We start from the raw sequence: 27,467 nt of genomic DNA, 5'->3' as shown, positions 1-27,467 counted from the left end.
TTATTGTTACCTTTCACGAAATCGGATGTCTGTGGTTAAGGGTTAATCGGCTTTTCTAAGTGAGATTAGTGAGTTATTAATCCTCGAACTGTGGACTATTTTCACGGTTGCACTATCAACAATGTTTGAGACAATTGCAAGCTTTATTCATTAATTTGTTGTAACAGATTTTTCGCCTTTTTGTTGTCCCTAATATAACAGGAATGTATTTTCTTTCATCGCCGAAAATTAAATACTCGGAATCAAAATGGACGCAACCAACGCTTTCCGGAGGTTAAGATTCGCTTAATTTCCGTTTGACAGAATTTTTGCAGATCAGATCGTCGGTAGAAGACTGACGCCAATTTTCACTGCGCGCTTGCGAGATTCTAATTACAATGGTCACAACAATTCACCTGTTAAGCGAATAGTTCACCCGTTATCGTTTCATTTAATCGGCAACGCGACGTTTGCTGTTTTCTAGAATCGTCCATAAAATTTCGAGACTGGATTCATAAAAGAATCGCGCATAAAATATAGCATGAGGGCCGAGAGTAATTAAACGAGACAACAACATCTGCAGAGGCGGAGCGATTACAAAAGGCTTAGCATAGAGCAGTGTGAAGACGAGGAAGAATTTTGCGCAACTGTAGAATCGTACGCAGCTGCTGGCAAGGGGTGCGCGAGCTTGCGCATCTGCGACTGGATAGATCCGGCCGTGGTTGGGGTATTATTCCAAGTGTTTGTGAATGAATATTTATGGGAGATAATTGTCCGAATTCAGTCGCTTTGGTCGATTCTTTATTAGTCGTCATAGAATATTTTATTCATTTGTGCGAATAATTCTTTATTGTAATATCCTGTACGAATAGAATCTTATTCGTATGATATCTTCATCGAATAAATTCTTGTTCGAATAAAATCTTAATCCACTGAATTCTTATTCGAATGCATTCTTGTTCGAATAAAATTTTAATCGACTGAATTCTTATTCGAGTGAAATCTTATTTGAATAAAATCTTAATCGTCCGAATTCTCTTATGAGAATAAACTCTTATTCGTCCGTATTCTCTTATGAGAATAAAATCTTATTCGTCCGAATTCTCTTATAAGAATAAACTCTTATTCGACTGAATTCTTAATCGAATAAAATCTCAATTGAACGATTTCTTATTCGACCGATTTCCTCTTCGAATAAAAAAATTCAAACGATTTTTATTCAATTGGAAATTTACGGGTACAGCGCCGAATAAAATGTTCTTCGTTAGCCTTTGTCTCTCATTCGTCATCCGGATATAAAATTATGTCGAACTCTGTATACGCTTGCGAGTCTCTTCGATGAACGTTTTCTGTCGTGTACTCGCTAGCGAGGAGGCGGAGACCGCCTAATTACCAATAACTGGTTGAATTTCGCCAGCGAGCGGACGGAAAAACGCGGAGATTCATCGCGCTGATTAGGCCTCGGTTATTGCTCGAGTCCGAGCGTCTCCCGGTATAACGCTTAATTATAGTCAGGCCGCGGGAACGTTTCGCGAACGTAACTCGCGTGTATTTCATGCGTTTAACGAAAGAAAAGTCGGCTGAATTTTTGCGGCGCGGTTTTATGCGTTGTCCGCCGGCGAGCCGCGCGTCCCGAAGCCAATCAGAAGCGTCGCCTTAACAAGCTGGCCACGGGCATAAGACCGGCCCGGCCCGGTCCGGCCCGGGTCCGGGTCCCGCTTCCACCTCGCGGATCGCGTGCGAACCGTTGTCCCGATCACAGATTTTCTTGCGAACCGGGTCGCCTTATGTACGCGAAAAAATTCACGAACCGTTCCGACGAGTTCTTCGGAAATTGTCGATGTTGTTGCCATATTCGATTACGCTCCCTATCGGCGCCAGAGTCGGCCACTAATCGATTAAAATTTCTGTTTTCTGAATCGGAGCAACTCGCTCGCGAGAAGCGTTGAGTTGTTTCTGTCTCACGAAAGCGAAATTGCAAGATAGTTTTCTACACGCTCGCTTTTTAACTAATTCTAAAACATTTTGCTTACCGCGTTAGCTATTCTTCGATTATATTCAGTGACAGACACGAACGATTATCATTTCTGTTAAGTCTGTTAAGTTCTGTTAAGATAGACGGCGAGATAACTCTACCTTCCACAATTTCGATAATACGCTCGTTTGCCACTTTGCGCTGCTTACTTTATAGTCGGTGAGCTCGCGAGAGAAATGGAATCGGAGAGAAGCGTGAAAACCGTGCAACACCGAGCAGAATAAGAGCGGTGAATTTATTAATAGCGATTGTAATTGCTTCCCTACCGGGGATGGTTGTTGGCGTTTAATCGCGGGGCAACAGGGACAATGTAACGCGCGCGAATAAGTTTTTCTCAGGCGGCAGCGAGATTCGCGATTCGCCGCGGCGCGGCGCGGCATGGTATACGAGCGTCGAACATCGATTGGAAGCGAAATTTGCTCGCTTCGAGCTGTCTTATCGCGGATTTAAGAGGCCGGGGAGTGTATTTCCATCGCTAGCCGCAGGAATCCGCGGCAGTGAGTGGATTAGCCCGTGCAAAGGGTGGCCGGTCCCTTTGAGGTTCACCCGGGACGGCCGGGACTGCGTAACTCACACTCGCGAGCGCAGAGCTCGCGCACGCTCGCTCCGCGCTCTTTGCTTGTTCGACGCTTCAGACCGAGGACTCTGATAACGATAATTAATGTTGCCCGGCGTTGATTATCCCGCACGCGATACTCCTGCTCGTTTTGCCCTTCTGCCTCGCCTGACTCTCTCGTTACGTCTCCTTTTCTGCGCCACTCCTCCTTCGCTCGAACACGATCGTGCGTACCCTCTCCCTCTCTCTCTCTCTCTCTTTCTCTTTCTCTTTCTCTTTCTCTCCCTCAAACCTTCACCCTCGTTCTCCTCGCTCGTGCAGTCGGCTCTCCTTACTCATCTGTATTCACCGAATTTGTTCACAATGCGAAATAAACACTCCGATCCATTGTTTCTCAACAGTTTCCGACACTGAAATTACACAGCGCTAAACACAATATATACTGTTTTATTATACATTGCTCGACATAATTATATCATAGACAAATCTTGGGTAAAAATTGGCCAATTTGGACCAACGATATCTCCGCGAAAAATCATCAGAGAATGATGATTGTTTTCTTCTAAATTAACTCTTGAAACACCTTCTTCAAAACAGAATTTCTGGAATTTAAGTTTGACGCGTCCTCGCTACTATAACCAGTTAACTATGAGGCCATGTTTGTCATATTAATAATTTGCCGAATTTGACGAAATGCGTGGACCTTGCCAAATTTTTTTCAAAGATGCCAATCGCAGCAGAATGAAGCCCGATTCTTCCCATTTAATTAAAAAAAAAAAAGAAACTCGACTGCCACTTTCCGTCGCAATATTTAAATAATTTAAAGCGCCCCTTGCAAATAATTGCTACGATCCTTCAGAAAACGCTTTCCGTAGCGTCCCTTTCCCAGCGTGATTTTACACGCTATACCTCGGTCGGGAACTCGGAGCCAATTGCTTCCATTAAAAAGCAGATTTGGACATCGTGCCGGGGAAAGTTATGGATCAGCGCCTCGTGCCACGAAGACAGACACGAAGAAGACGTCACCTAGGCGAGGAACGATCAAGAAACGTGACGATAAGCGGCGAGTACTGCGTCGTTCCACGATTCCGTCGCGGCCCATCGATGCGAAATTAATCATGGGAGCTAAGTTCGGAGAATCCATTAAGCAGCCGCGGTCGGGGCACGGGCGTATTAACTGGCCCCCGCGATATCGTCATTAGGAATCGGAATATACGAGCCAAACAAACCGGTGATCCATGATTCTCGTCAAGTGCGATTGTCCGCTAAAATGAATATAAATCAAACCTTTCGTGGTGAGCGAGCAAAAAACAGAGAGAGAGAGAGAGAGAGAAAACTGTAATGGCGACTGAGTCATTACATTTTGTTCGCTACGAATGATCACCGGAAACGATCAATCTAGCTACCTTACTATTATTGTTGTGTCATTTTTATCACCGGTAAGTAAATTAATTTGTAAGCTTGAGAAATCTGACGGGACCAAAATGGCCGCCTTCTTGGTGGCGTTGAATCATACGGAGGAATTGTGGCAACTTAAGAAACAAGTCAACCTTAAGTATAAATACCATACATACAGTATTTTATAGATCGAGGAGAAAATTCTGTCGGTTTAGCACACAGTATCCAAATGTATTTTATTTATCGAATTCTTTATGCTTTTTTACATTTACAACGAAGTTGCAATAACCGAGTGTGCGGTACGCATTAATAATTGTTGGAAAAGGCTATACTTTCTCGAAGCTGTATATTATTAATATTAAAACATCGAAAAGTATTTTGAAACAGAACGACAAATTTCGAGCACTCGATGCAAACTTTGTTGCTCAGTATTATGATTAACACATCTGTAAAACTTGTTGAACATATAGTAATTGAAAAGCACTTATCTCCAAAGCAGCTAAATATTTATAAAAATACAGATTTTTCTGACAGCATTTTCACCGCATCCTGTATAGCGTCGAGCAGAAGAAGGGTGAAGAAGAAGCGAGGTTATCTTGCACTATGCGAGACTATACTTTCAAGAAGAATTCCTTCCCTGGACGTAGAGATTGCAAAAGGGTGTGAAATTGCAGAGAGAGAGAGAGAGTCGAGAACGGCGCGACTTGCACGGGACATCGGACAGCCATAACAGATTTCCGCGAGAGCGTTTAGGGGCTCCTAGGGATGGTCCGAACATGATCGGTCGTCGCGAAGGACCCTCCTTATCTCGGGAACTGTCGTTCAGCCGTCTAGACGGACAGGCCACGGACAATCGCCGAGGAAATGCTCGAGTTCGGCCCGATTTACGAGCAGCGCCAACTTTTAGTGGACAGTCGCGCGTAAGTGGACCTTCGAGTGGCCTAATCGTAAGTGCCTCTTCATTGCTGGTGCGTGCACCCGTCCACGAGATAGCGGAATACCTCGCCGCGTCGGGAAAAGGGCGGAACAAGGACGAAAAAACCGGGAGAGACCGATGGAGGGAAGGGTGGCTGGCTGCTCTTAACCGATCAGGGACGCGGCACCTAATGGCTTCCACGTGACTCCTCGAATGCCCGATGCGGGTCCGCAGGTGATCGTCGGGGAATTTTCGATCCGACGATCGGACGAGTCGTCGGCGAAGTTGCCGCGAACACCTCGTCGTTTTAAAATTCAAGTCGAGAGTACTTTCTTTCTGTAAGACTCGCGTCGATGATTAGGGACGTCGAGGAATATCTAAAAGCAGAAGTCTAGACGATTTTCCGCCGTGTTCTTTCGGCGAAGAGTTAAGAGGGAAGCGATCAATGATCGTTGACAAAGTCATCCTAATTGTCTATCATTCATTATTTTCTTTAACTTTGAGCGTTTGAATTAACATCGACAGATCGACAACATTAGGACCGTATGTCTTATACCACGAGTTACAAAGTATAATTTAATTCTGCACGCTACGAGAGGATATATTATGCATTTCATTCTTTATACAAGTCATTCATACACCATTTAATTCTCTGAGGGATATAGTCTTCGTATTATAAAAAGACAGCCTCCAATTTTATGCATTTAAGCAATTCAAGAAGTTGTACTAATGTCAAGTTATCAACATGCTTTAGAAAAGAAATAATCGTAAACATAGTTTCAGAATCTTGTAATTAATAATAAAGACAATTTCCATTAAAAAATTAGAGTAACTGCTTCTTGAACTCACTTGGGCCTTGCAACTTCCAATAAAATTTGCTTTACATCGCAAGAAATGAATTTTCGAAGACGTCAGTGGACGTATACGCGAAAATTAGTTGCAGAGCAACTTTCGAGAGACAAGTTGGCGAATTTTGTAGTCAGAATCGAAGAAAGGGAAGACGGCAATGTCGACGATCCCTTACGGTTTGCTCGCGATTCCGGCCGAGGAAAAAGGAGCATCGGTGACGAAGCGACAGACTGCGGAGGACCCGAGACTGCTAGAAACGAGGAGCGACGGTTTAAAAGGCGATCTGTTATCGGGAGCTGGAATAGCGGGACGACTTCGTGGTGGGCCGTCCTATCTTAACCGAATTTACGGAAAACACTTTGCTCGCTGGCCACCGTCGCCAGGAATGCTTGTCCTGCCACCGACGAGCGATCGGTATTCCCGGCATCCTATCCCGTGGCTCGGCCCGCTGCGCTTCCAGATCGACGATCGTGTTAAACTCGTGTTTCCTAATGGATTCTCGGAATGGAATCATTCGCTCCTCCGAATCGCTCGGACGGAAACGGTCTCGCTTAACGGGTCATTCTAGTCCAGAAGCTTCGAAGCACTTCTTTTCGCATCTCCACGGAGAACTGGCTCTCGGAGCCGTGTCCTTTAACTTTCACCGGATTTCACCGAAACCGAGAAGACACGGTTCGTTCCTTTGACTACTTTGCTTTGAGATCGTTCGATCCCGGGCAACACTCGTACGGTTATTCGTCGTTTCGAGAATTCTATTTTCAAATCTTATTGTTCTTTCGGTTTATAACGTTCTTTTGTGTAACATGAATGAGATTAATATTTTCGTTGAAACGAGACAGATTTTTATCCTGTGCTAAGAAGGTTTACTATGCCTAGAAATATGCATCTGTATAACACGTATCTTCACTTTTCTCGGTAAGTGTATATCGAGAAGGTCGACAAAGATGTAAATTATTCGATGGCCGACAAGAAGAAGTGTGCCAAGTAAACATATCTTTTTGCCCCTCAGAAATGCCTTTTCAAATTCCAAGCTTGATCTGGTCCATATAGCAAGTGGTTAAAAATCATTCACTACGCGCCCGCTTGCATACTGAACTTAGACAGTTCTTATAAAATATAAATATTGTTACAAAAATTGAGAAAAGTTGGCAGCTTTATGTGTCTCGACTGCGCCTCCAAGGAGTAGGAGTAGGAGGCCGTTCGTGAGATCTTAATTCGATAAAGAGTCGACGGAGCGAGACGCGGCTGCGGCCACGGAAAAATCGTCCACCGGAAAACTCGTGGCCTGCTGTCACAAGATAATTTCATTCCCCGGAGAACGCTCGGGCTCGTTCGAGCCGAACTGTTCATTCTCGTTCGTTCTTCAACTGCGGGTCAGCCATTCGCCTTTTCTCTCGCGCTTCGAGGAACGTTCCCCGTGGAAAGGTCCGGCGCGGCGAGCGCCTCGTTCGTGGCGCGGAACTAATGACGAGCACGGTGACGACCGGCGACAAAGAACAGTTAGCGTCGGCCAGGAGCGCGAGAGATCGGCACAGCGATCGCCAAGAACCGGAGGAGATACTCGATAAAACGTCTCCTCGTCTTGCTACGATGACTCCACGGCCGGCGAACACCTGTGCGAGGCGAGCCGCGCCGCGCCGCGCCGCCTCCATTGTGGCCCCGATTAGGGGACAAATCGAATCGGACTCGGCCGGAAAAAAACCTGTGACGCCACGAATCCGATGGAAATCTCTATTAACCTGGCAGACCAGTCTCGGGGCCGTCCCAAATGGACGAGGGCTTATTTAGGAATCGACGCTCGAAATTCTGGAGGATCGTTTCCCAATCCGTTCGCCTCGCACCACCGCCCTTTCAAAATCTTTTCGTTCCCCTTGCCTTTCGCTTTGACAGCCTCCACCGATTTCGAAGCAGAGATGACAAAATAATTAACACGCTATCTGCAAGTCATTGATCGAGCTTTACTTATACGTCTAACTGAACAAAAACCAGTGAATTTGAAAAATTCACTTTCTAGAAAACATTTAATATTTCTACAGGAGGATTCTCTCAAATATATAACGACATTAAAAAGGTATGTATCCGAGGATAATTTATCGTCCCCCTTTGAACATATTCCACAGTTTCCTCATTGCGTAACAAATTCTGTAAAAATTTGCTAAATGTACCTTTAACTAGACAGTTTACAGCAGCAAAGATCGAAGGTATAAATGAATCCAAAGGACTCATAATTACCATACGTTGTTATACTATATGTTAATTTTCTTTTAAAGAAAATAAAAGAGCAAGGGAATCGAACGCGTCTTATACGACAAGTATGACGTTGATTATGCTGAAAAACGAACGAAACGCACAGAGGTTGGTCACGGCAGAGTAACCGTATGTCCGGATGATCCTTGCGTGCCGGTAACTCGGATCGGCGGCAAGGAAGACAGGATCGCTAGATGCCGGGGGAGAGGTCGGGGGCTTCTAGATCTCGCGAGCGCCCACGTTGCGAAACTATGAGAGCGTTCGAGGATGGCAGGAGCGTTTCATGCGCGATCAGATACGCGGCACATGAATTAACCGAGCACTCGGACAACATGTGTCAGCGACGTTGTAGCGGAGTTATCGAGATCGCGGTAACGACCACTTACGTTTTCAGGACCATAAATTAGGGCATTTCTTTAGTTCAATTTATCTACGCGGTAAAGCGAGTCTAATGGGTAGACCGGTCGTCGAAGAAGAAGTCATCCTCGCTCTGGAGAATACGCTCTCGGATCGCGGCTCGGCACCGGGCACCGGGCACCGGGCACCGGGCACCGGCGGCGCAGCACCGTGGCCCGCGAAGCACGACCATTAAAAACTTCTTTCACGAGGCGAGATAAAAATTTCAGCCGCGGCGACCGTCCCGGGGCCGAGCGGAGAATGCGAACCGGATGGAGGAAGATCGAAGGGAGGAACCCCGCGCGAGGGGAGGTCGCGATTTGCCTCTCGGACTCTTCAACGTGCTCAGCCTCGAATCGTGGTCCACGATAAGCGTCGACCAACTCGAGAACGTTGCGCGGCGCGCAACCCCTGACAATCACGGTGAACGATAAACATCGTGGACAATTATATTCAATGATTTTTCGTACGATTTCGCGACGGAAGAAGCCAACGATCTTCCACGCTAAATCTGCCGTGCCGGTCGCACGACCGGTCTCTAATCTTTTATTTTCAAACTGTTTGAAACGTGAAGAATTTTTCTCAAGAATCTTCCTACAGCTTCTTTTATTCAAATTTGTCTTACGATCAAAATAATCGACGATCTAAATAAATTAAATCTTATCGTTCTTATAAAGAGACACGCACTGAGCCGCTTTCAAAACTCGTTAGCTTTCGGTCTATTTTTATAAAAATATTTCAATATAGTTGGATCACGAAGAGTCTTCTATTTAGTGGCAGCACGTTCTGCGCACGAAAGACGAACAAAACTGTATAAACTCTATCGAATTTTCAAAATTGATTTAATTAAGATTACCGAGGAAGCATTTTTATTTGCTTCTCATTCGTTGCGATCGGACGCATAAAACTGTTCGCGTCAGGATCCGACTACGACGCGAGGCTGTGATAAAAATAGGTAATTGACTGTACAAGATTAAAAACGATCGGTGTTCTATAGAACGCGGCGCAGCGCCGGGCGATCTCGTGCACAAGAAAACAGCGCGGTTTAATTGTTATAACAGTAATAAAGTAGCAAGTTAATCCCGTCGGTAATGTTGCATTTCGGAAACGACACTTTCCGCGACAATCGAGGCGAGGGATCTTTTTCCGAGGGATCCCCCGGGAGCGCATATTTCCAAGACGACCGTAATTACCGGTATAATTTTACCGGTCGTTATGCCACGCACCTGCCGATCATCTAAACAATCCCGGCCTAGGACGCGATCTGATAACGATAATACTGCTACTCGTAATAACGTTTCGTCGCGGCAGGTTAGACGCTGTCCCGAGCCTATGCTCGCGCACCGAGCATGCTCATTATTGTCAATAAAGAAAAGTGTCGAGAAACGATGTGCTACACACACTTTGATAAGCGAAGAATGCTTTTCGCAATCCAAGATCGTCGACGTACATTTAACCCTTGCAATATTGTGTCGTGCTTGTTCCAGAGATTATTAATTGAAAGTTATAATCGTAAGATTCTGTTCCCCTTTTTACATCGAAATAAAATTGTATTTCAACAAAACTGCTATTCGACGAGACTAATTATAACATGCGAAGTAATCTGGATGAAACGGTGTTTCAAATACCGGCATTCTTATGGGTCTACAGTCGTTCTATAAACATTGTAAGATAAAAAGATAAATGCATCGAATAAATAGAAATATTCTTTCCGGCATGGAACGGAGAAGCTTTGACCAGATAGAAGAAGTTACAGCGCAACGAGCCGAGGAGGAAACTAGATTTTAGAAAATTATTAAAAACGACGCATCGTAAGAATAAAACGTAATTATTTTCTTTAAAATAAAGCTGTTGTAATCGACTAATTGTGACATCTGTCAGACACACATTGTCACGCGACCTTTCTATTAGGCTAAAGATATTTGGTTTTGTCTGACATGCTCTCTATTGTTTTGCAAAATTTTTTGTAAAATCTCTATTGTCTGCTAACATCCATCGATTCCACTGTAATATAAAGAGTATATTCTAGAGTGTGATAAATATATTATCAAAACTAAAAATAGAATACAAATCTGCTCCGGAGCTACTTGCAACGAACCTGTTGCAACGGAGAACACGAGACGGCATAACGAAGCGAATGAGTTAAGAGGCAGAGTTTCAATATGTTCAAGTTGTGTCACCCTGTGGCAAGCCGGAGTCAGGAGTCGCGTCGGTCCAAGTAATTTCGTGTGGTCTCCGAGGCGAGGCAGTTTCGCATTCATTAGCCCGATAAAACAATTCCGTCGCCGTTATAAATACCGGCTGCGTGCGCCGCGACAATCGGCCTCCGTTAAAAAGGGAGGTTCCGCGGGATTGACACGATTTATGCCAGGAACGGTCCGCAGCCCCCGAGGGACTGACAATCGGGGGCTGACGAGCAAGCAACGTGTTTTCGGTGTGTAAATACCCGGGGAAGAGGAGCGAGCAGAGACGCCGGCGCTCGTCCTTTCCCTCCTCTGACTTGGTTCTTTAGGCTCCGAGATTTGATATATGACTCAATAAAACGGGACCCAGGGCGGACCCGAGTAAATATCATAAGTAGAATGTTCGGCTCGTTAACGTTTGCGCTCCGCTCGCAGAAACCATCGACATCCCGGATAGAGAAAGAAAAAGAGAGGGAAAACGAAGGGAACACGGACGGCCGGACGGCCAGATCGAACAACGGAGAGCAGAGACACGTGTGCGCCGGGCAGACCGCCAATTAGAAGTTAATTAATGTAGATGCCGTAAATCAATCCGACGGAATAAACGCTTTATTTATGGAACGATAAATTAATATAGACGCGTCGGGGTCCGTGATTCTCACGGAATTTTACGATTTTTGTTCCGGGACGCGTTAATTCGAAGAACGTGGGGTCTCGGCTTCGAATCGGCTTTTCCTTTGCATATTTCTGACTTATGGTCTGCCCGGGTAGATCGTAAACCGAGCAGCTCCCGGACTGACCGCGGAGCTGTAGATCGTCGTTGTACATTATCGTCAAATGCTGACGGAGGAATCGTTTCGGAATTAATCGTAGAACCGTGGATTCTCATACGTTCGAATAGTTTTGGTTGCGATACAATTGCGTCCGATTTGTGGACTATTTAGAAACGCGGTGAATGGAATAACATCTATACTAATCGTTGAATTATATCTACATTTTTTATTATTGTCGAATGAATACCATAAGTGAAGTCAAATAAACACAGTTACATTCGTTGTTCTTCCCTCTGCAATAATAAATTAACTAAGTCATGCATGGAAAAGATTACTTTAATATAATAACACATTTATAACTAAACACAGTGAGAAAATTGTGACGAACAATTTCAGCGATAAAATCTACAAGAATTCGTAAAAGAATTCGCCAAAGAATTCATAAAATTACCAAAAGAATTCGTAAAAGAAGTCATGAAATAGTGCTGATCATCGGCGTCGTTTGTGCGATAGCGACTCTTTGTTTCGCGAGGCTAAAGCGAAAAAACGAGCGAGAAAAGCGAGAAGATTATTGGACAGTAATTAGGTATTCGCGAGAAAAGGGACGATCTCGCGATCGGTCGGTAGGATCGGGCTGGAGATCGAGCATGGATCGAGAAGGGTACGGTTCTCGGTCGCTGGTCAGAGTGGAAGCGTGGGTTTCCTGGAGCCGTGGCCCACATTCCAATAAATAACGAAACAAAGGAGCTGGAAATCCACCCCTCCCCGTCTGGTTTCGGCCCGCCGCCATATTTACATCCGATAACGAGCCGCCGGCAGATATTTACATTTTTAATAGCATAAACCCACAGACCTGACGGCCGGCTCGAATAATATTTCCCCTGTTCCCCGTTGGCTCGCTCCATCGCCATAGACGACCCCACCGTGGACGCCATTTATTAGCCCTAATTGATCGAAAGGGGTACCTGTCCCCTTCCTCCTCCCATTCCTTCTCTCTCTCTCCCCCTCTCTCTCTCCCTCTTTCTCTCTCTCCTTCTCATTCCCAACCCCCCTCTCTTCAGCTTTCTCTGTTCGCGCACGGGGCTGTTTACGTTGACGTTCGCTCCGGAGAAGAAATTTCATTAGGGCGAGCCGGCGGGGGATGGAAGGGGGCGAATAACGAGGGAACGGTGGAAGAGGGAGGCATCGTTTACCGCACGACACATGACGCCGGTGTTCCAGCGACGATTAGGCCGGGCCGACCGAGTTAACAGGTGACGTGAATCGGATGAGCCGTAACAAGGGCTGGGGAGCACACTTATCCAGCCGAGGCCTCAACCCTATCTTCTATAATCTATAACGTCGTGTTAGACTCGGTACTAGGATTTCTAACGATCAATAAATATGCACGGTTGCTTTTCAAATAATATTTGCAGTTGAACATTTCTCAGAGCGAATTCTGTACTAATTATACCGTTCATTGTTCATCGCTTTAATTGAGCCGAATATGTGACTTTTAAATTAATTTAAAGTAATTTTCTTCTTTAATTGAAGTGCGTTTGATAATTTTTTGCAACAAACGCTACACGTACGAAACGCTTGTCTCGTTTGAATTAAACCGCAATCGAAGAATTCGCAGAAACCATAGTAGACACAGTAATGCAAGAATTAAGAAATCACTTCTTTAATCTGAATTTCCTTTTGTAAATAGATCTCTTCCGATTAACTGGGCTCTTACGATAAACGTCAGCATTCGTTAGCATAGAAGCACCCCACTATTTTGCACATTAACACCTGTTGTCGGTTCATAAAATCGCCCACTCCGATAACAAATATACTGGAACGCGATAAGTGTTGCCAATCAATTCGCCGTTATCTGCGAGTCAATAAAGAATTCGTAATTAACGATGCCATATATTCGAGAACAAATTCACCGAGCCCGATAACGCGAAATGCGAAAATTAGTACCGCACGATTTCCTAAACGGTGTTACTCTTCGAGCTCGTTATCGCTACGATGTCCGCACAGAGCAGGAGAAAAAAAATTGGAAGATGTCAAATGAGAAACGAAACAGTTATGTTTTACCGGAACGAAACTGTTAGCTATCGGAGAGCAACGGGAACCCCGTGGAAAAATAGCGTGTAATTACGTATTACATAATTAGAAAAACCATTCGAAGCTTCCGTTTCTCTGAAAATTTTCCGGTAGACCGATCTCGGGTAGGAAAGTGGTCGATTTACCATGGTCGGGGGGCATAGGTCCGTGGATGGGCGATGGAACAAGGGGGTGGAAACGCGGGGCCACGGACAGGGATCATAGTCGGCGGCTCTCGCTCATGGGAGGGTTAATTGGATGGAGTGTTTCAGCTCGCAATTAGCGATTAGCAATTACTCGGTATCGGAACGGCTGTTGGAGGGGTGTCGCGGGGGCGGGCGCAGAGGGTTCGGCTGTCTCGCGCCGACGGAGCGATTAATGAGCCAATCGGCTAATAACGCGTCACGCAAGAATACGCGGTAACCGTTTCGGTTCGTTCCGCGGCTCGTGTTTCATCAGATTCGCTCGAATTGGCTCGCGTTTTCTCCTCGCCGTTGTACACGTCGTCGCGACGATCGTTCCTGCCGAACCGAAGACGCTGCTCCGACATCGCCGCGTCTCGCGCAGCCCACGAGAATCGTGGCTCGTTAGCCGAACGAGCGGTGTTTCTATTGCACCAGGACCCAACACGGTCTTCGGCACGCTCTCGTTCGGCCAGCTATCGAAACGACCTGTTCGAAGAACGATGCTCGACGATAGATAACTCGGGCCCGCGCTCCTCCGCCGACTGCTCCGCGGCCTGTGGCTCGTTCTATTTTACAATCGAGCATTAGCCAAGTAATGCGCTTTAATGGGCCGCGGGCTCGGCCAGTGAATAGATCCCGGGACCGGGTTCGCGCGGATCCAGCTCGTTCGATTAACCCCTTCCTGCGGTCCGCGTTCGCTCCGTAATATTGTAAACGGCCGGCCTTTCCGGCGACCGGAGGAAACGGGTCCGATCGGCGAATCGGTATCCAACGATCCTTTCGTAGTCGACCGGGGATCGTTCGCTCCTCGTGGACGTCGACAATTAACCTTCGCGATGGAAACCGGTAGGCGAGGTGCAAACCTGTGAACGCATTCCTGGAATTCGTTTCAGACTTAATAAGAGGGTTGGCTGCTTGCGTGATAAACTTGTTAGCAATAGCACGCTTAGATAGTCGAGGATCTTTAACTGGTGCGACGGTTTTCATTGCAATGAAATAAGAGACCTCGAGTAAACAAATCCAGTCTATTTCATTCTTATTCAGTGTCTAAACAAATTGACGTACCTCGAGTCTGACAAGCGATGGACAGTTTTCGAAATAACATGTTGAATATGAAGTTGATCCTGTTTTTCCAAATCGGAATCATATTCTGTTCTCCCGTCATAAATATTTGAACAGTTTAACAAATGCAGGTACACGATATAATATGAATATTCTTTTTCTTGTAAGAAATTATTACAATCAGAGAAATTTTAATGGGTCACGGATTAAATGTGGCAGGCGACCCGCGGTCCTGTCGCATTCGTACATAGTGGAGATATTCTAATAAGGATCTAACCTCAAAGTGCTGAAGACGAGGTGTCTTTTGGTAGGTTACAATTAAATCCACCAGGAGGCAGACCAACATACATCCATCAGCAACCGAAACGTGCATTGATTTTTAAACGACATCATTCTGTAATCAGATTCTTAATTTAAGGGGTGCCAAAATTGCAAAAGCGTTCATCGGTCTTCTCGAGCGTACTCATCTAGGTCACGAAGGATGCATTTCCCTGCTCCAGTTTCGATGCGCCGTAAAGCCGGCGATTCGAGCCGATCGAGACCAAGAAGGGACTCTGTCGAACAGAGGACCAAGTAAGACCACGAAGACAGAGCTCGCAGGGTACCGTGCGTGCACGTTTGGCCCGGAGGTCCCTGGAAGAGCGTTAGACCCTCGACGGCCGGCTCCTTAACAGCCCTTAACGAGAAGAGGTAGCGAGTTTAGGTCGGGCGAACCGGGCAGAGGCTTCGCTTGTACGCACGCGAGCAACTGTGTGGGTTCTTAGATACAGTGTAAGGACCCTTAATAACAATGTCGTTTATAGTTAGTACATGGGCGGAGGTTAGTTAGCGAAGGCTGCGCGTCCGTCCGCCGGCGAGGGGAAAGAGAACGCTAATAAAACACAATTAGCAGGCTCTACCGGGTCGACCAATCACCGGGTTCCGCGGTCTATCGTGTATACGCACGCGTAAAACTCCGACCACCGGTTATTTATGGGTTTCTCGGCGCGCGTTATTGAGAGAACGGTGCGCGTTCCTTCTTTTTCGCAATCAACATGCTCGTTGTTGCTGGCCGAACCTGCCGCTGCCACCGCCATCGAAGCCGTTCCAACCCCTTTCCACCCTTGTCCCACCCCTCGATCGTTTCAGAGGCTCGCAGACACGTTCGACGCACCCTTTTGCAATTAAATTATCTCCGAAATGCTTGCTACTTCAACCCTTAAAATATATTCTTGCTGACGCGCAGCGAAATTGCTACCGTTCCTTCGGTCTACTTTCTTGGATAATTGGAAAAATGAAAATAATTACCGTGTGTCACTTTAAAACGACGAGAACACTATTCATTTAGCCCTTTCGCCATTTAGTATTAATACATTGCAGTTAGGTAAAAGAATATTTCTTCTTCTAACAATGTTAATAGAATAAGAGTAATTCATCGGTACTTTTAAATTCTTCTGGCGTTTAGTGTTGTTTCGTTTATTCGGTTTTTCTATAAATGGCTAAAATCCGCAGTCTACTAATTATAATGAACGCTTAAATGTAGGAATTTAGTCGATCATATTCTATGAGGGAGTATTCACAATTTCATTAACTTCAAAACGATAAATGTGATTTTAGGAATTTTTAAAAATCATCGAACCGCGATATCTAACTGAACGATTTCAGTTCTTCGGCATTTTGTCGTCGAGGGTGGATTAACGGCTCTATCCGGTGCAAGTCCCACCCCTATCGAAGCCAATCGACCGAGAACCTTCCCCTCTGATCGTCGAGCCCCATTGGCGGAGATCAACCCTACGACGAGTTAAACGTTTCCGGCCATTGGAACACCGAAACCAGAAATGGCGGCTACCAATTTGTCAAGTCGTCTCGAACATTCCCAGTGAGACACGTCCGTGCTAGAAAAGATATTCCGGCGCAAGATGGCCGGTGATGATTAAATAAACGCGTAAAAGATAGAAAAAAGACCAAGGAGGCGATAACGAAGCACGACGCAGCCTGAATTGTTCCACGATTATGAGGCGTTTTGTTAGTAAAATTACCGGGGCGGCTGAGCTTCAGTCGTAACAAACGGGTGTCGGTGCAAATTCCTTGTCTGTGGTTTATCCACGGATATCACGCGTGACAGAGTACCGAACGTCGCGATAATTTTCGGAGCGATCGTCGAACCGATACAATTGTTCCTACGTTTTTAGTTGTTTGACCGGCAAGCCATCAGTTAACCCTCGGCTCGTTACTGGGTCTTTTGTGACCTAATTTATTTAAATGGCCACCTCATCAGTAAATTTTGTTTAAAATTCAATTTTTGAATCGAATGTCTGCTACGCTAGGGACAAGAGGAAAACTAATCAATTTTTGATTAAAGCACGGAATTGCTATAAACAACGTCAACAGTATACTCGTGACAAATTGATAATAATTTCTCGTCGCAAGAATGTAGCGACACAATGAAGTACACATGCTTTAAAAACCCGGTTAATAGATATCGGAGTAATATTGACCGGTGTGATAAAAGTTAATCCCTAGCGGAAGACGAGATTCGGGTGATAGTCATCGAAAAGGCGTGAGAGCACTGACCAACTAAATCTAAGGAAAACATATGTGATAGGTAGATTATGCGGTTGTTACGTAATTGCTAGAACCTATTGCGTACCGTTGTTCGATTAGAATTGTTCGAAAATGACCGCTATGCTATCAATACTTGAACTATAGAGCCCTAAACGCGACTAATGTATATTGGTTTATAACAATGACGAAATTGGATTCACTTAAACTTCGTACAGTTTCGATTACAGTGTATGCTTGATTCAAAACGTTTATCTACAAATCTCTCGTAGGCAATTTTTCATTAAAGTTTTATATCGATAAAATTTTATTTTATTTATTTTTTATAATTTTTTATTTAAGCTAAGTCACATCGAAATAACTCTATAGAAACAGCTCTTAGAATCCATCTGAACTTTTCCTTTTAAATCTTGCAAACACCATAATGTCGTAAGTAATCCTTTTCAATTTTTCAAAATGATCTCATCGTTCTATTGCAAACTAATTTACCCTACCTTAAAGTAGATGCTTCTAGCTTTAATTTAAACCAAGTTGCATAGCAATAGCCAGACGAGAACATATTTCAGAAGTCACCTAATCTATTGCTTTGAATTCGCGTAATTTTGCCTATCTTTGCCTAGATATCAGAGATCCGCGGATGAATTTATTACACAACCCGGCTTGGTACTTCTGGTGTCAATAAAACAGGAATCGTACGTCATCGCAGCAGCGGTGGCAATGCGACCGTCGATAATGAAAATCGAAGAATTAGCATTAATTAAAAGATACCGACGCAAGTCAAGACGAGCGGGCGATCAAGATTTTCTCACTGCGATAACACCAATAACAACGCGAAATAGCCGTCGATAAGATTGCACCAATCGCGAGACGCTTCCAAAAATACTGAAACAGCGGGCTTCGAACGAGACGTATGAAAACATCCGCGATTCTGCCGACAGTTTTGAAAATGCGTTCGCAAGTTTGACGCAGCGAACGCGTCGACGATTGATGTGCGTGAAGAAGAAACAGGCGAGCCGACCCGTCGGCGACCCCGCGCGCTCGCCACCATAATTTGTTAATCGGCAGGCTATCTTGTTAATTACCCGATAACGATGCGATACGCTTACGCTCCGTGGAATGAGATTCCGTTATCGCGCGCGCGGGCTCGTTTCGCTTTATCGGCCGAACGGTTAAATGGTAATTTGCTATTTATTTTCCGCGAGGAAAGTCGAGTAATGCGAGCTATCGCCGCGTACCCGGTCGGCTTTGCATATCGACCACCGTCGCAGCTGTGGCCGAGCTGAAAACTCGGAGCGGCGAGACGCGCGCGTTTTCGGCCCGAGCGGAACAGGACAGGCTTTCCCAGGGCTCGGGAGTGCCCCAACCTCTCCCGCCGATCAGGAGATAAAGCAAGCTCGGATCCGCGGAACGAAAGAAACTCCGCTCGATTTCGTGTAACTCGTTTAATTGGAGCGCTCCGGCGAACGGGTATTAATTTAGCTTCGATACGTGTCGGCAATAACGACATTGATACAGTTTTTGCCGCGAGCCGACCGGGTGCAAGGCGAACCGCGGCCGAGGGGCCGCGCTCGAAGGGGGGAGGGGGAGGGTGGTCAGCGGCGAGCTAATTTCAACTTAATCGTCGTCTTATCGCAATTTACCGGAGCATAAGTGAGCCTTAATTGACTCGATCGCTCTACAAGGACTGGCCTGTTCCCCGGGCTTGAACCACGGGGCACAAAAGGCGTTCGCCGGCAAAAACGTTCGCTCGAACCGGCGCGTTTCTCGGCGGCGGAATGCGCCGGACGGTTCGGTTCGGTTCGGTTCCTAGAAAGTTCGTACGCGAGATCCACCATCCTTCGATCGCATCGGCCCGAAGCTGGATCCTCGAACGCGACGGAACCAACCACGCGGCAGTTCTGACAACGCGACCAGCTCAATGAGCGCCGTTGTCCACGGTCGCGCACCGCGTGTTTACACGTCTCTCGCGACGAGAATGAAGTTACGGTGGGACCTTAATTTGTTTGGCAAAAGTAAACACGGGCTTGCTTAGATCCGGGGACGATTGATACAAATAATAGGTAATTCAATAGAATAGGTCACATTCCAATTTCGAGAAGAGGAATCGCGGATTTTCGTCTACTTTCGTACTAATCGTATCAGAAAATTTTAATGTTGCACAAAGCCTTGCTAATTAACGAACTTTAACAATGTAAACAAATTTAGATATTCTAACATTTTCTGCTCGTTTTTCTTGATCTGCCTATCAATTTTATTCTTCGGAATAAATTGCTAATTATACCTGTAACCTCCTTATACGAATATTAACCTGAAGCATTTCTATACACTTGTATTAAATACAACAATTAGAGAATTTTGAATATTCGGCTGTATTCATGCATGTGAACATTATTCATATGCGCATGTAATTGTTAGACTGCAGATTTCATGCATCCATGAGAAAAATGTTTAATACAGAGCAGTGAAAACACTCAGAGAATTTCAAAATCCTGTTGCATTATTGCCGACTGATTGAAATTCTTAAGAAACGTAATGGAACGCCTATGTAGTTCCTGCATCTTGCAATTAGCGACGACAACTTTCGTTTTGCATAAAAATCGGCAGTCTGGCAATTATATCTATTAAACACAAAGATTAACGAATACTTAATGTTCCGACGTGTTCGAGCAACGGGGAACATGCTTCAACCGGACGCGTTATGGAAATGAAGAACAACTTATTTCTCGAAGAGACACTTCCATTCTCACTCAATATTTCAGTCGTCACCTATAACCGCGCTCGTGTAGAAATCCGCGATAACTGCGAGCGAGTGTCTAATGACATCAATAACATCCACTCATCCGACAAGATACTTGAACGATCTCTCTGGTTTGAATTACTATAATCTAATACTTGATTTCCGATGTCTTTTGCATCTAATGCGGTCTCGTTCGTGTAACGGATCGAGAGTTCCGACACCGAGAACGTTTGTCACGGCAATTTCCTCGAAAGTAAAATTCACAAAGTGTATACGCGATAGATAGTCGGTACGTGCCGCAAGCACATTTACCCGGAAGCCATTTTGAAACGGTTGAAATCAGTGGAAGAAGACCATCAAACATAGATCAAACGCGATATATTCGTCCAGCATGCCGTAGATTGCGGATCTCCGCGCGTTTATGTCATGTTCGAGTTAACGAACCACGAAAGAGCGCTTCTATTATGGAAGAATAGCAATCATTCGCGTTCGGTTTTCCCGCGGCAAATGCGCCTCTCGATTCGATTTTGTAAAAACAATCTACGGAAGAGCAAGAGATTGCATGAAGATAAAGAACTAACAACGACGCGAAAAAACACGAATAAAATCTAGCGGGACGACCGTCGGTTTCGACCGTCGAAATCAAATCAATCACGATCCGTTATCGCTCGAGCATCGTCTCGAGCTCGATACAATAACGATAACATTGTTGCTGAAAAATAGACGGCGGATTTTTCTGGCAAATAAAAATCGACCGCGAGACAGAAGTTTCTAGACATCTACATCTTAGAAACTTTAGTTACTCGGAGATAGTAAGTGAAATAGCGCTGAAAAATTCTCTAAACGATTTTACTGTAAAAGTCTTTGTTTTCTGCCGTAACCACGAAATCCGCAGTCCATCGAATCGAAAATAAATAATTGTCGACTCACTGTGCGATCTCTCGTTGTCTTCGGACGCAGGCATGTCTGCTTCTTCTACGTCGACCAGGCTTCGAATACTGAACACGCTCTTAGCGACCCGCGTCTTCTGAAGGTCACCGACGCCATCCGTGGCCCTTCTCGGCGTTGTGCTCAAATCCATGATAGTCCTTGGGATCCGCTCACTGTCGCTCCAAGATAGCGAAACGATCCTCGGTGCAACGGGGGTGGTAAGATGGAGGAACTCTCGTGTCCTCGGTCACTGTACACATCGGAACCAAAGCATACCGATCGTTGCGCAACGAGAAACGTGTCAGCTCGTGCGACTCGCACCGTGATCCAAGTCAAAGCCGTCAATCCGAACAAAAATTTCCTTATCCAGAGTCAAAAATCGTTGCTGACCAATCGTCGACCGATCGTCCTCTAACATTTATTCGTTGGTCAATGCACCAGAGATTCCGAGCACTCGCCGATCGCCGCGCATCTCGGTCCGCCACGCCGAAAGGGTGCTAATCAGCCCGATCACGATATCTCGTGCATTCTTATCGTATTCTCGACGGAATACCAGCGCAATATTCGGCCGATCGGCGAGCTTTGGCTCCGCCGGAAATTTGATACTTATCCGCGACGGTCGATATCGCGGATTTATCGCGATACAAGTCTTCTTTGCTCCCAGAACTTGGTGCTCCAGAATCGACTAGGACGGGCGGCAGCCAAGATACAGCCAGAGGAAGAGGAAGTGCTGCTGCTCGTGATCGATCTCGTTGATTGCCGATAGTCGACGGCGACACGTACCATTGCAGACTGAAGAGACAAAATTGTCGCGAATATGTCGAGCAATAAACCGGCGTTTGTGTGCCAACGCGTATTCGGCGGACTCGTTACCTGGAAATATCAATGAACCCACGGCTCGGCACACCCGTGACGACCTTCGTTGTTGTGTTTACCGATCGAGTCCTCATTCACGGAATTAGCTTCGACCGACTCGGCGACGATCTCTGCGATCTCGGGTGATCTCGGTGCACGGGGATCAATGTGATCTTGTTCGAGCTGGTTCCGCGCGGGCTCCCGAAATGGGTCACACTCCGCGACCGCGAGAACCGGAGGCACAGGGCCCGAGGTTGTCCATGACGAGGTGGTTCGTCGCAGGAGCCCAGGCGCCGGCGGCCGTTTGACAGGTGAGCTCGAACAGGTGAGAGAGGACGCAGCGCGAGGCAAGTAACACGGTGCCACGCGACTACCTGACGAGAACCAGTGCCCGGCAGCGGCGAGCTAGCACACTCGTATCGCGAACTCCTGTTCGGCAATGTTCGCGCTCGCGTTCCCTCCACCTGGAAAAGGTCGAGCTGCGTCAAGGTGGTGCCCACCAAGTAGTAGAGGGGAAGGTGGATCGATGGGAACGCCCTCCACGAACAAAATGGAGTTTCCGAGGGGTCGGAGCTCCGCCTACAATGATCCACCCACGAGCGTTCCTCTCCGCGAATTCCTTTCAGTTATAGGATCAGGCTACGGCGGCTGCTCATTGCGAGATCTCACTCGGGATGGTGATCCCGGGTTCTTGGTATTGTTCCGGTGGCCTTGACGAGTGCGATCATAAGATCCTGGCGACGATTTTTTGTTGACACCGAGGCGATTCTGGAATAAGTGTCTGTAGTTCAGTTGGAAGATCGCCATCTTGAGAAGAAGGAGAGGTTGTTCACCCTGATATGATCTTGCGGTCCCTTGACCTCGGAATGTTTCCTTCTTTTCATTGTCGTTGTACTTCTGAAATATTTCACGTGGTCCATAATTCTGAATTATTGGGACGTACTGCTTTGTCTTTATATTGTATTTATTTTTTAACATTCTGAAGAAAACAGAGAACGTATGAGGGTTCATTGGAAAAGATTTATGTGAAGAGATTATTATGCTAGTTTCATGTTTTGAATAGATTTGATCTGAAATGAGACATGAAGTCAACGAGATACATTATAAAACTAAATGTGATTTTCCCTAGCGTAGAATAGACAATGGCGTCCTTCGATGTGTAACAATAATATAGTAAATAGGATACTCTTACATCGAACACAATAACAAAAAACCTGGGGAACCATTTCGCTGGTAATTGGTAACATAAGAGCTGTCTATTATCTGGCAATCATAACATCTGATACTATAATGGGTATCTAATTCTCTGGAATTCTTGGAATCGGTGCCGTGTCGAATAATCAAATTTATTACTTGATATTTTCCTATATATACATTTGATATTCCCATTTTCTATTTTAATTAACTTTGAAAAGCACGAGCCACTTCAACATTAAACACAAGGCGACTGTAGCACCCCTTGTGGAGAAATAATGAAGCTTATTTCGAGGTCCGTACAGCGCCAATTTAGGTGGTGGCAGAACGCTCAAACTGTTAGCCAAAATTGACTGTCGGTAGTTTGGCTAATAGTTTGAGCGTTTGGCCATTATACCAATTAGCGCTGTGTGAACATCGAAATGAGTTTCAATTCTTCTCGGCATACGGCGCCACTATTCTTCCGCGTGTGCACAGTGCAAGGTCGCCTGGAAACATTAATGATAGTAAAATTAGAGTATAAAAACCAAAACCAAGGCTGCAAAATTATCCAGGAGGATCTGTTTGCATCGATATCGTATATGAAAATTTATGAAAACATTGCGGAACATAATGAACGGCTCGTTGAAGTTTAGTATAAAAAGAAACATTGAGAAGAAAATTTATTATTCATTCTTCAACTACTTTTTATACTTAAAACATATGCACTTAAAACCAATATGTACCCATTAATTCGTAGTTCTATTTCTCATTGCTAATTCTTAGTTCGGCAGGATCTTTTCTGGCTATGGGAAAGGGACCCCATACAAATAACGACATCGATTAGACATGCGGAGATTTTCTCGATTTATTTTATACACTGTTTCCTGTAATTTTTTTTAAATATATTACGTGCGGTGTATTTAAAATTATCAATCGGGCGAGCAAGCATTTGGAACAGATCAGCTTCTCCTCGAGCATGGAGAGACCGGTCGGATATCAGGGATCTAGGTCTCTCTGCGATCAAGGGCTAAAAGTGCTTCGGTTTTTCGGTGGGCCTGTGATAATACTGTCCGTGACGGAGCTTCAGGATGCTCCAAACGTTTTGATGGCGTGTCCTTCCTCGTCCGATTCAACGAAAAATGGGAATCCTTCGGTTTCGAGCGGGTAGGAACACCTGGAGTTCGTGATTTTGAACACCGTGACCGTCAACTGAGACCAAAGAATGAAACTATACACTGTGGATGTGAGTATGAACAGTCAGGATCAGTCAGAAAAAGAAGTAGAACTGGGGATTAAGAAACAAATTAAACTGAAACAAAAATGGTAGATAGTTCGGAATATACATATAGTCAAAAATCAAAGCGTTCTAATCGAACGAAATCGAAACGAAAAAGGACACCGTGAATTGTAGGTTGACGAGTTCAGAAAACTCTGGGGAGAAAGAAGATGAACTGGTAATAGGGGAATAAATCTAAAAAGAAAAGAAGGAGACGGTTCAGAATAGAAAAATAAACGCATTCCACCCGAACCGATTCGAAGCAGGAATCTACGGTCGAAGAAGCTCGACGTTCTGGCAGTGCTGTTCCTCCCTTCGAGACAATTTTCGAGAGCTACCCCTTACGTGAAAAGACTTGTCCGCATTACATAGAGACACAGAGAGATAGAGAGAAATTAACGTACATCTTTGGCACAATAAATACGAATACACAGTATACTCATCTATGGTCGGTGTCTCGCCAGTGGGTCGCGACCCTGCGATTTTGATTAGCAAAGAATCACGCGGGAAAAATAAAATTTAAAATGTACCGGCCACCAGCAGGACACCGAGGTACGAACGCTCGGTTCCTGGTCGATCACGACACGTGAGATCCTTCGAGTTTTCCTTGCGCGATCACTCGTCGAACGAAAAGAAGGAAGGAAACGAAATAAACGATCGTAAACGAACCTTGCGACGCGGGGTATGTAAGGATAATTACACTTAGCACCTAACGGGGTTCTCGTTGCGATGATTATTACTAAAACCCGGCGGCGCTCGATATCGAGGAGCTCGATAACGAGAGACGCGTCGTTTCGAAAATTATAATTAGGGGCGTTCGTCAACGCGGTACAATAGAATTGCAATCCTCTCGGCTCACGTGAAATCAGTTAACACCTAGGCCTTAACTATATGTAAACGCACGATCGAATGATTCAAGGACGATCCTTCGACGGGGGTCGTCGTCGACGATCATCATCGGCGACTCGCATTGAAAAATTCCTAACTAACTTACCAACGGTTTCACGTGGAGACCTGTCTAACTTGCTGTTGTCAATCACGTTTACATTTTTGCTTCGAGACTAAGAGAACACAGGCAAAAGTCCAGCTTCCTCGTTGGGTGTGCTTGTCGTCTATTAATCAAATCCTCGAATACCAAATGGAACGGAGAAACCGAACGGTGGGTTACTAGGGGGTTTCATTGATGTTGGTTGAGGTACGTCGGGTTTTTGGTCGGGGGGATGGTCTGCACGTCGAGAGAATTTCGATGTCTTCGCGGTTTTGATTCGAGTATTGTAACACGTTACGATATAGAAACGTCGCGCGATTAATTCCTAACAGAAAGCGAGAGTGCACCCCTGGCAAGATGCATTTGATCGAGCAAATCGATTTTAATAATTATTCAGTGATTTTGCGGCGACGATGAGGTTCGTCATACATGAAACGAGTGCTAACAGAAGAACAAACGTGTTCAACATTAGTCTAAAAAAGGCAATGCCTATTGCTTAGAGATTTAGATACGTATCAAATCACTTTCCCAAGCCCATAGGCAGTGTATCGTTTCACTAGGTGCAGACACAAAGTGCAGAAATTTGTTTGCATACCTAGCATACGTGATAGAAGCACGAAAGCATTTGCCATCTTTCTATCATATAAACTTCTTAAACACTAAAATCAATCTAGCATCAACCATATTCACGATCGAACATTTCCTGCCAGTGGTGGTATGCCGAATGTCGAGATCTATCGCTGTTTGATTTTCTAGCATCGGCCCTCGGTTTCTCGACGAGTGGCCTCCGCCGCTAATTATACGCTAGTCCTTTCCCTCCTCCGTACAAAGATACGCCTGTCCTCCGATACAAAAGTTTCGTACACCTAATCGAATGTCATGGTTTGATCGCACAGTCTATCCTCGACTATTCTACAGCCTGGGTGGTTCTCGCTGCGCGCGGAACGAGGGAGAAGTATAAAATTGAGTCTCTGTCGTCATCGTGGTGGTCTTTCTGGTTTCTTCCCGGAGACTCGACCGATCATGCGGGGTCACGATCGAGCGGGATCACTGGTGGCCACCAGGGATCGCGATCGTGCGACCAACGATCGTTTCAGTCCGTGGTGGCATCGAGCGGAGGGGACTGCCGGTCTTTGTGGGGCACGCGCCAGCATGGGGCCCCGTTGCTCCACAGTTCCATCGCGCCGTTCCACCGCAAGGAAAACGTGGCAGCCGGGTCCTCCTTTTTCCTGGGCCCGATCGACCCGGTCGAGTCCCTCGGGCTCGATTATATCGTCTGGCGCTAAGCGGGCACGTGGTTCGGCACGGTCGACGAGGACGTTTGCAGAGGCGATCGCGTTTGATGGAACCTCAGCAGCTCCGACACCGTCACCGCCACGCGTACCACGCCTCTGCCACCCTCAAGAACGTCGCTAGCGCAGCACACCAAATTCTGCAAACAATCATCGTCGGAATAATTTATCTTTAACTTACAAACATCGCTGGAGATTCAATATAAAAATACAGAGCAATGATTGCATGGTACAGGTTTGTTACCATAGACAGTTTCAATGGGTTAGAGAAACTGCTGAAGATCTTTACGTTTTGTATTGGCTTGTATGTACTGGAAGTATTCTGAAAATTTTTGTGTCGGTATTGTGATTGGGGATGCTTGTGTAGGATTATCAATTGCTGAAGCATTTTGAAGAGAAGCTTGGACAGTATCAGTACAAGCCAGAACAAATTTGGTCCATCATCTTCAACAGTTACTTCTTCATAAGATATTGCAACTGCCTGTTCCTTTTTGGATAATACGATATGAGACAATGAAAGTTAATGATAGTCATTCAAACGTGACTGACTTTTAACCTTGCTGCCTCTTCATTCATTTAACGCTGTTGTTCTTTTCTCAATCTCTAGACTGCGGATCTTTATACAAATCAATCATTTTCAAAGAGGATTATAAGAAACAGGAATTAAATAAAAAATAAATTATTTCCTTCAATAATTTCGACAAGTTAAAATCAACGTAATAAAACCATTAAATCCTTCTAATTCCTCCGATTAAATTCTCATGAAATCCATAATCACATTTTTAGCACTCCGAAAATAATACCTTACTTGAGAAACGCATACAGAATTTTTCATCGATACGTGTGTCACGCTCGAAGGGTGCAGCAAGGTTAAACGTGAATCGTGACAAGTATCGTGAACAGTGTAATTTCGTGTACGTGTCTGAAGCATTTCTGGGCGTTGACGAATATCGAGACCGTGTTTATGAGAGTGTGATATCGTGCTGAATCTGATTCTGTTTGCGATGCATCTGAGATGAC

The 27,467-nt window shown here is 45.4% G+C and overlaps 2 protein-coding genes across 3 annotated transcripts in view; both read right to left on the bottom strand.

Moving 5' to 3' along the window:
* LOC144476051 (homeobox protein aristaless) overlaps nucleotides 1–22,141 on the bottom strand; it is a 122,751-nt gene extending 100,610 nt beyond the window's left edge. Inside the window, exons 1-2 of one of the 2 annotated variants that reach the window (XM_078192611.1) lie at nucleotides 21,734–22,141; nucleotides 20,861–21,652 (exon numbers count right to left, since the gene is read on the bottom strand). In XM_078192611.1, coding sequence (XP_078048737.1) covers nucleotides 20,861–21,011 — 151 coding nt within the window. In that variant the 5' untranslated portion in view covers nucleotides 21,012–21,652; nucleotides 21,734–22,141. Of the gene's footprint in view, nucleotides 1–20,860 lie in introns of both variants that reach the window. The other variant, XM_078192610.1, reaches the window with a different exon arrangement.
* Nucleotides 22,142–23,731: 1,590 nt separating this feature from the next.
* Lrch (Leucine-rich-repeats and calponin homology domain protein) overlaps nucleotides 23,732–27,467 on the bottom strand; it is a 40,063-nt gene continuing 36,327 nt past the window's right edge. Inside the window, exon 13 of the mRNA XM_078192487.1 lies at nucleotides 23,732–26,587. Within this exon, the coding sequence (XP_078048613.1) occupies nucleotides 26,438–26,587 (150 nt within the window). The 3' untranslated portion in view covers nucleotides 23,732–26,437. The remainder of the gene's footprint in view (nucleotides 26,588–27,467) is intronic.

Source organism: Augochlora pura, chromosome 10 (assembly GCF_028453695.1).
Source record: "Augochlora pura isolate Apur16 chromosome 10, APUR_v2.2.1, whole genome shotgun sequence".
NCBI lineage: Eukaryota > Metazoa > Arthropoda > Insecta > Hymenoptera > Halictidae > Augochlora > Augochlora pura.
Note: the sequence above shows the minus strand (reverse complement) of the source record. Positions and strands in the feature narration are given on the sequence as shown.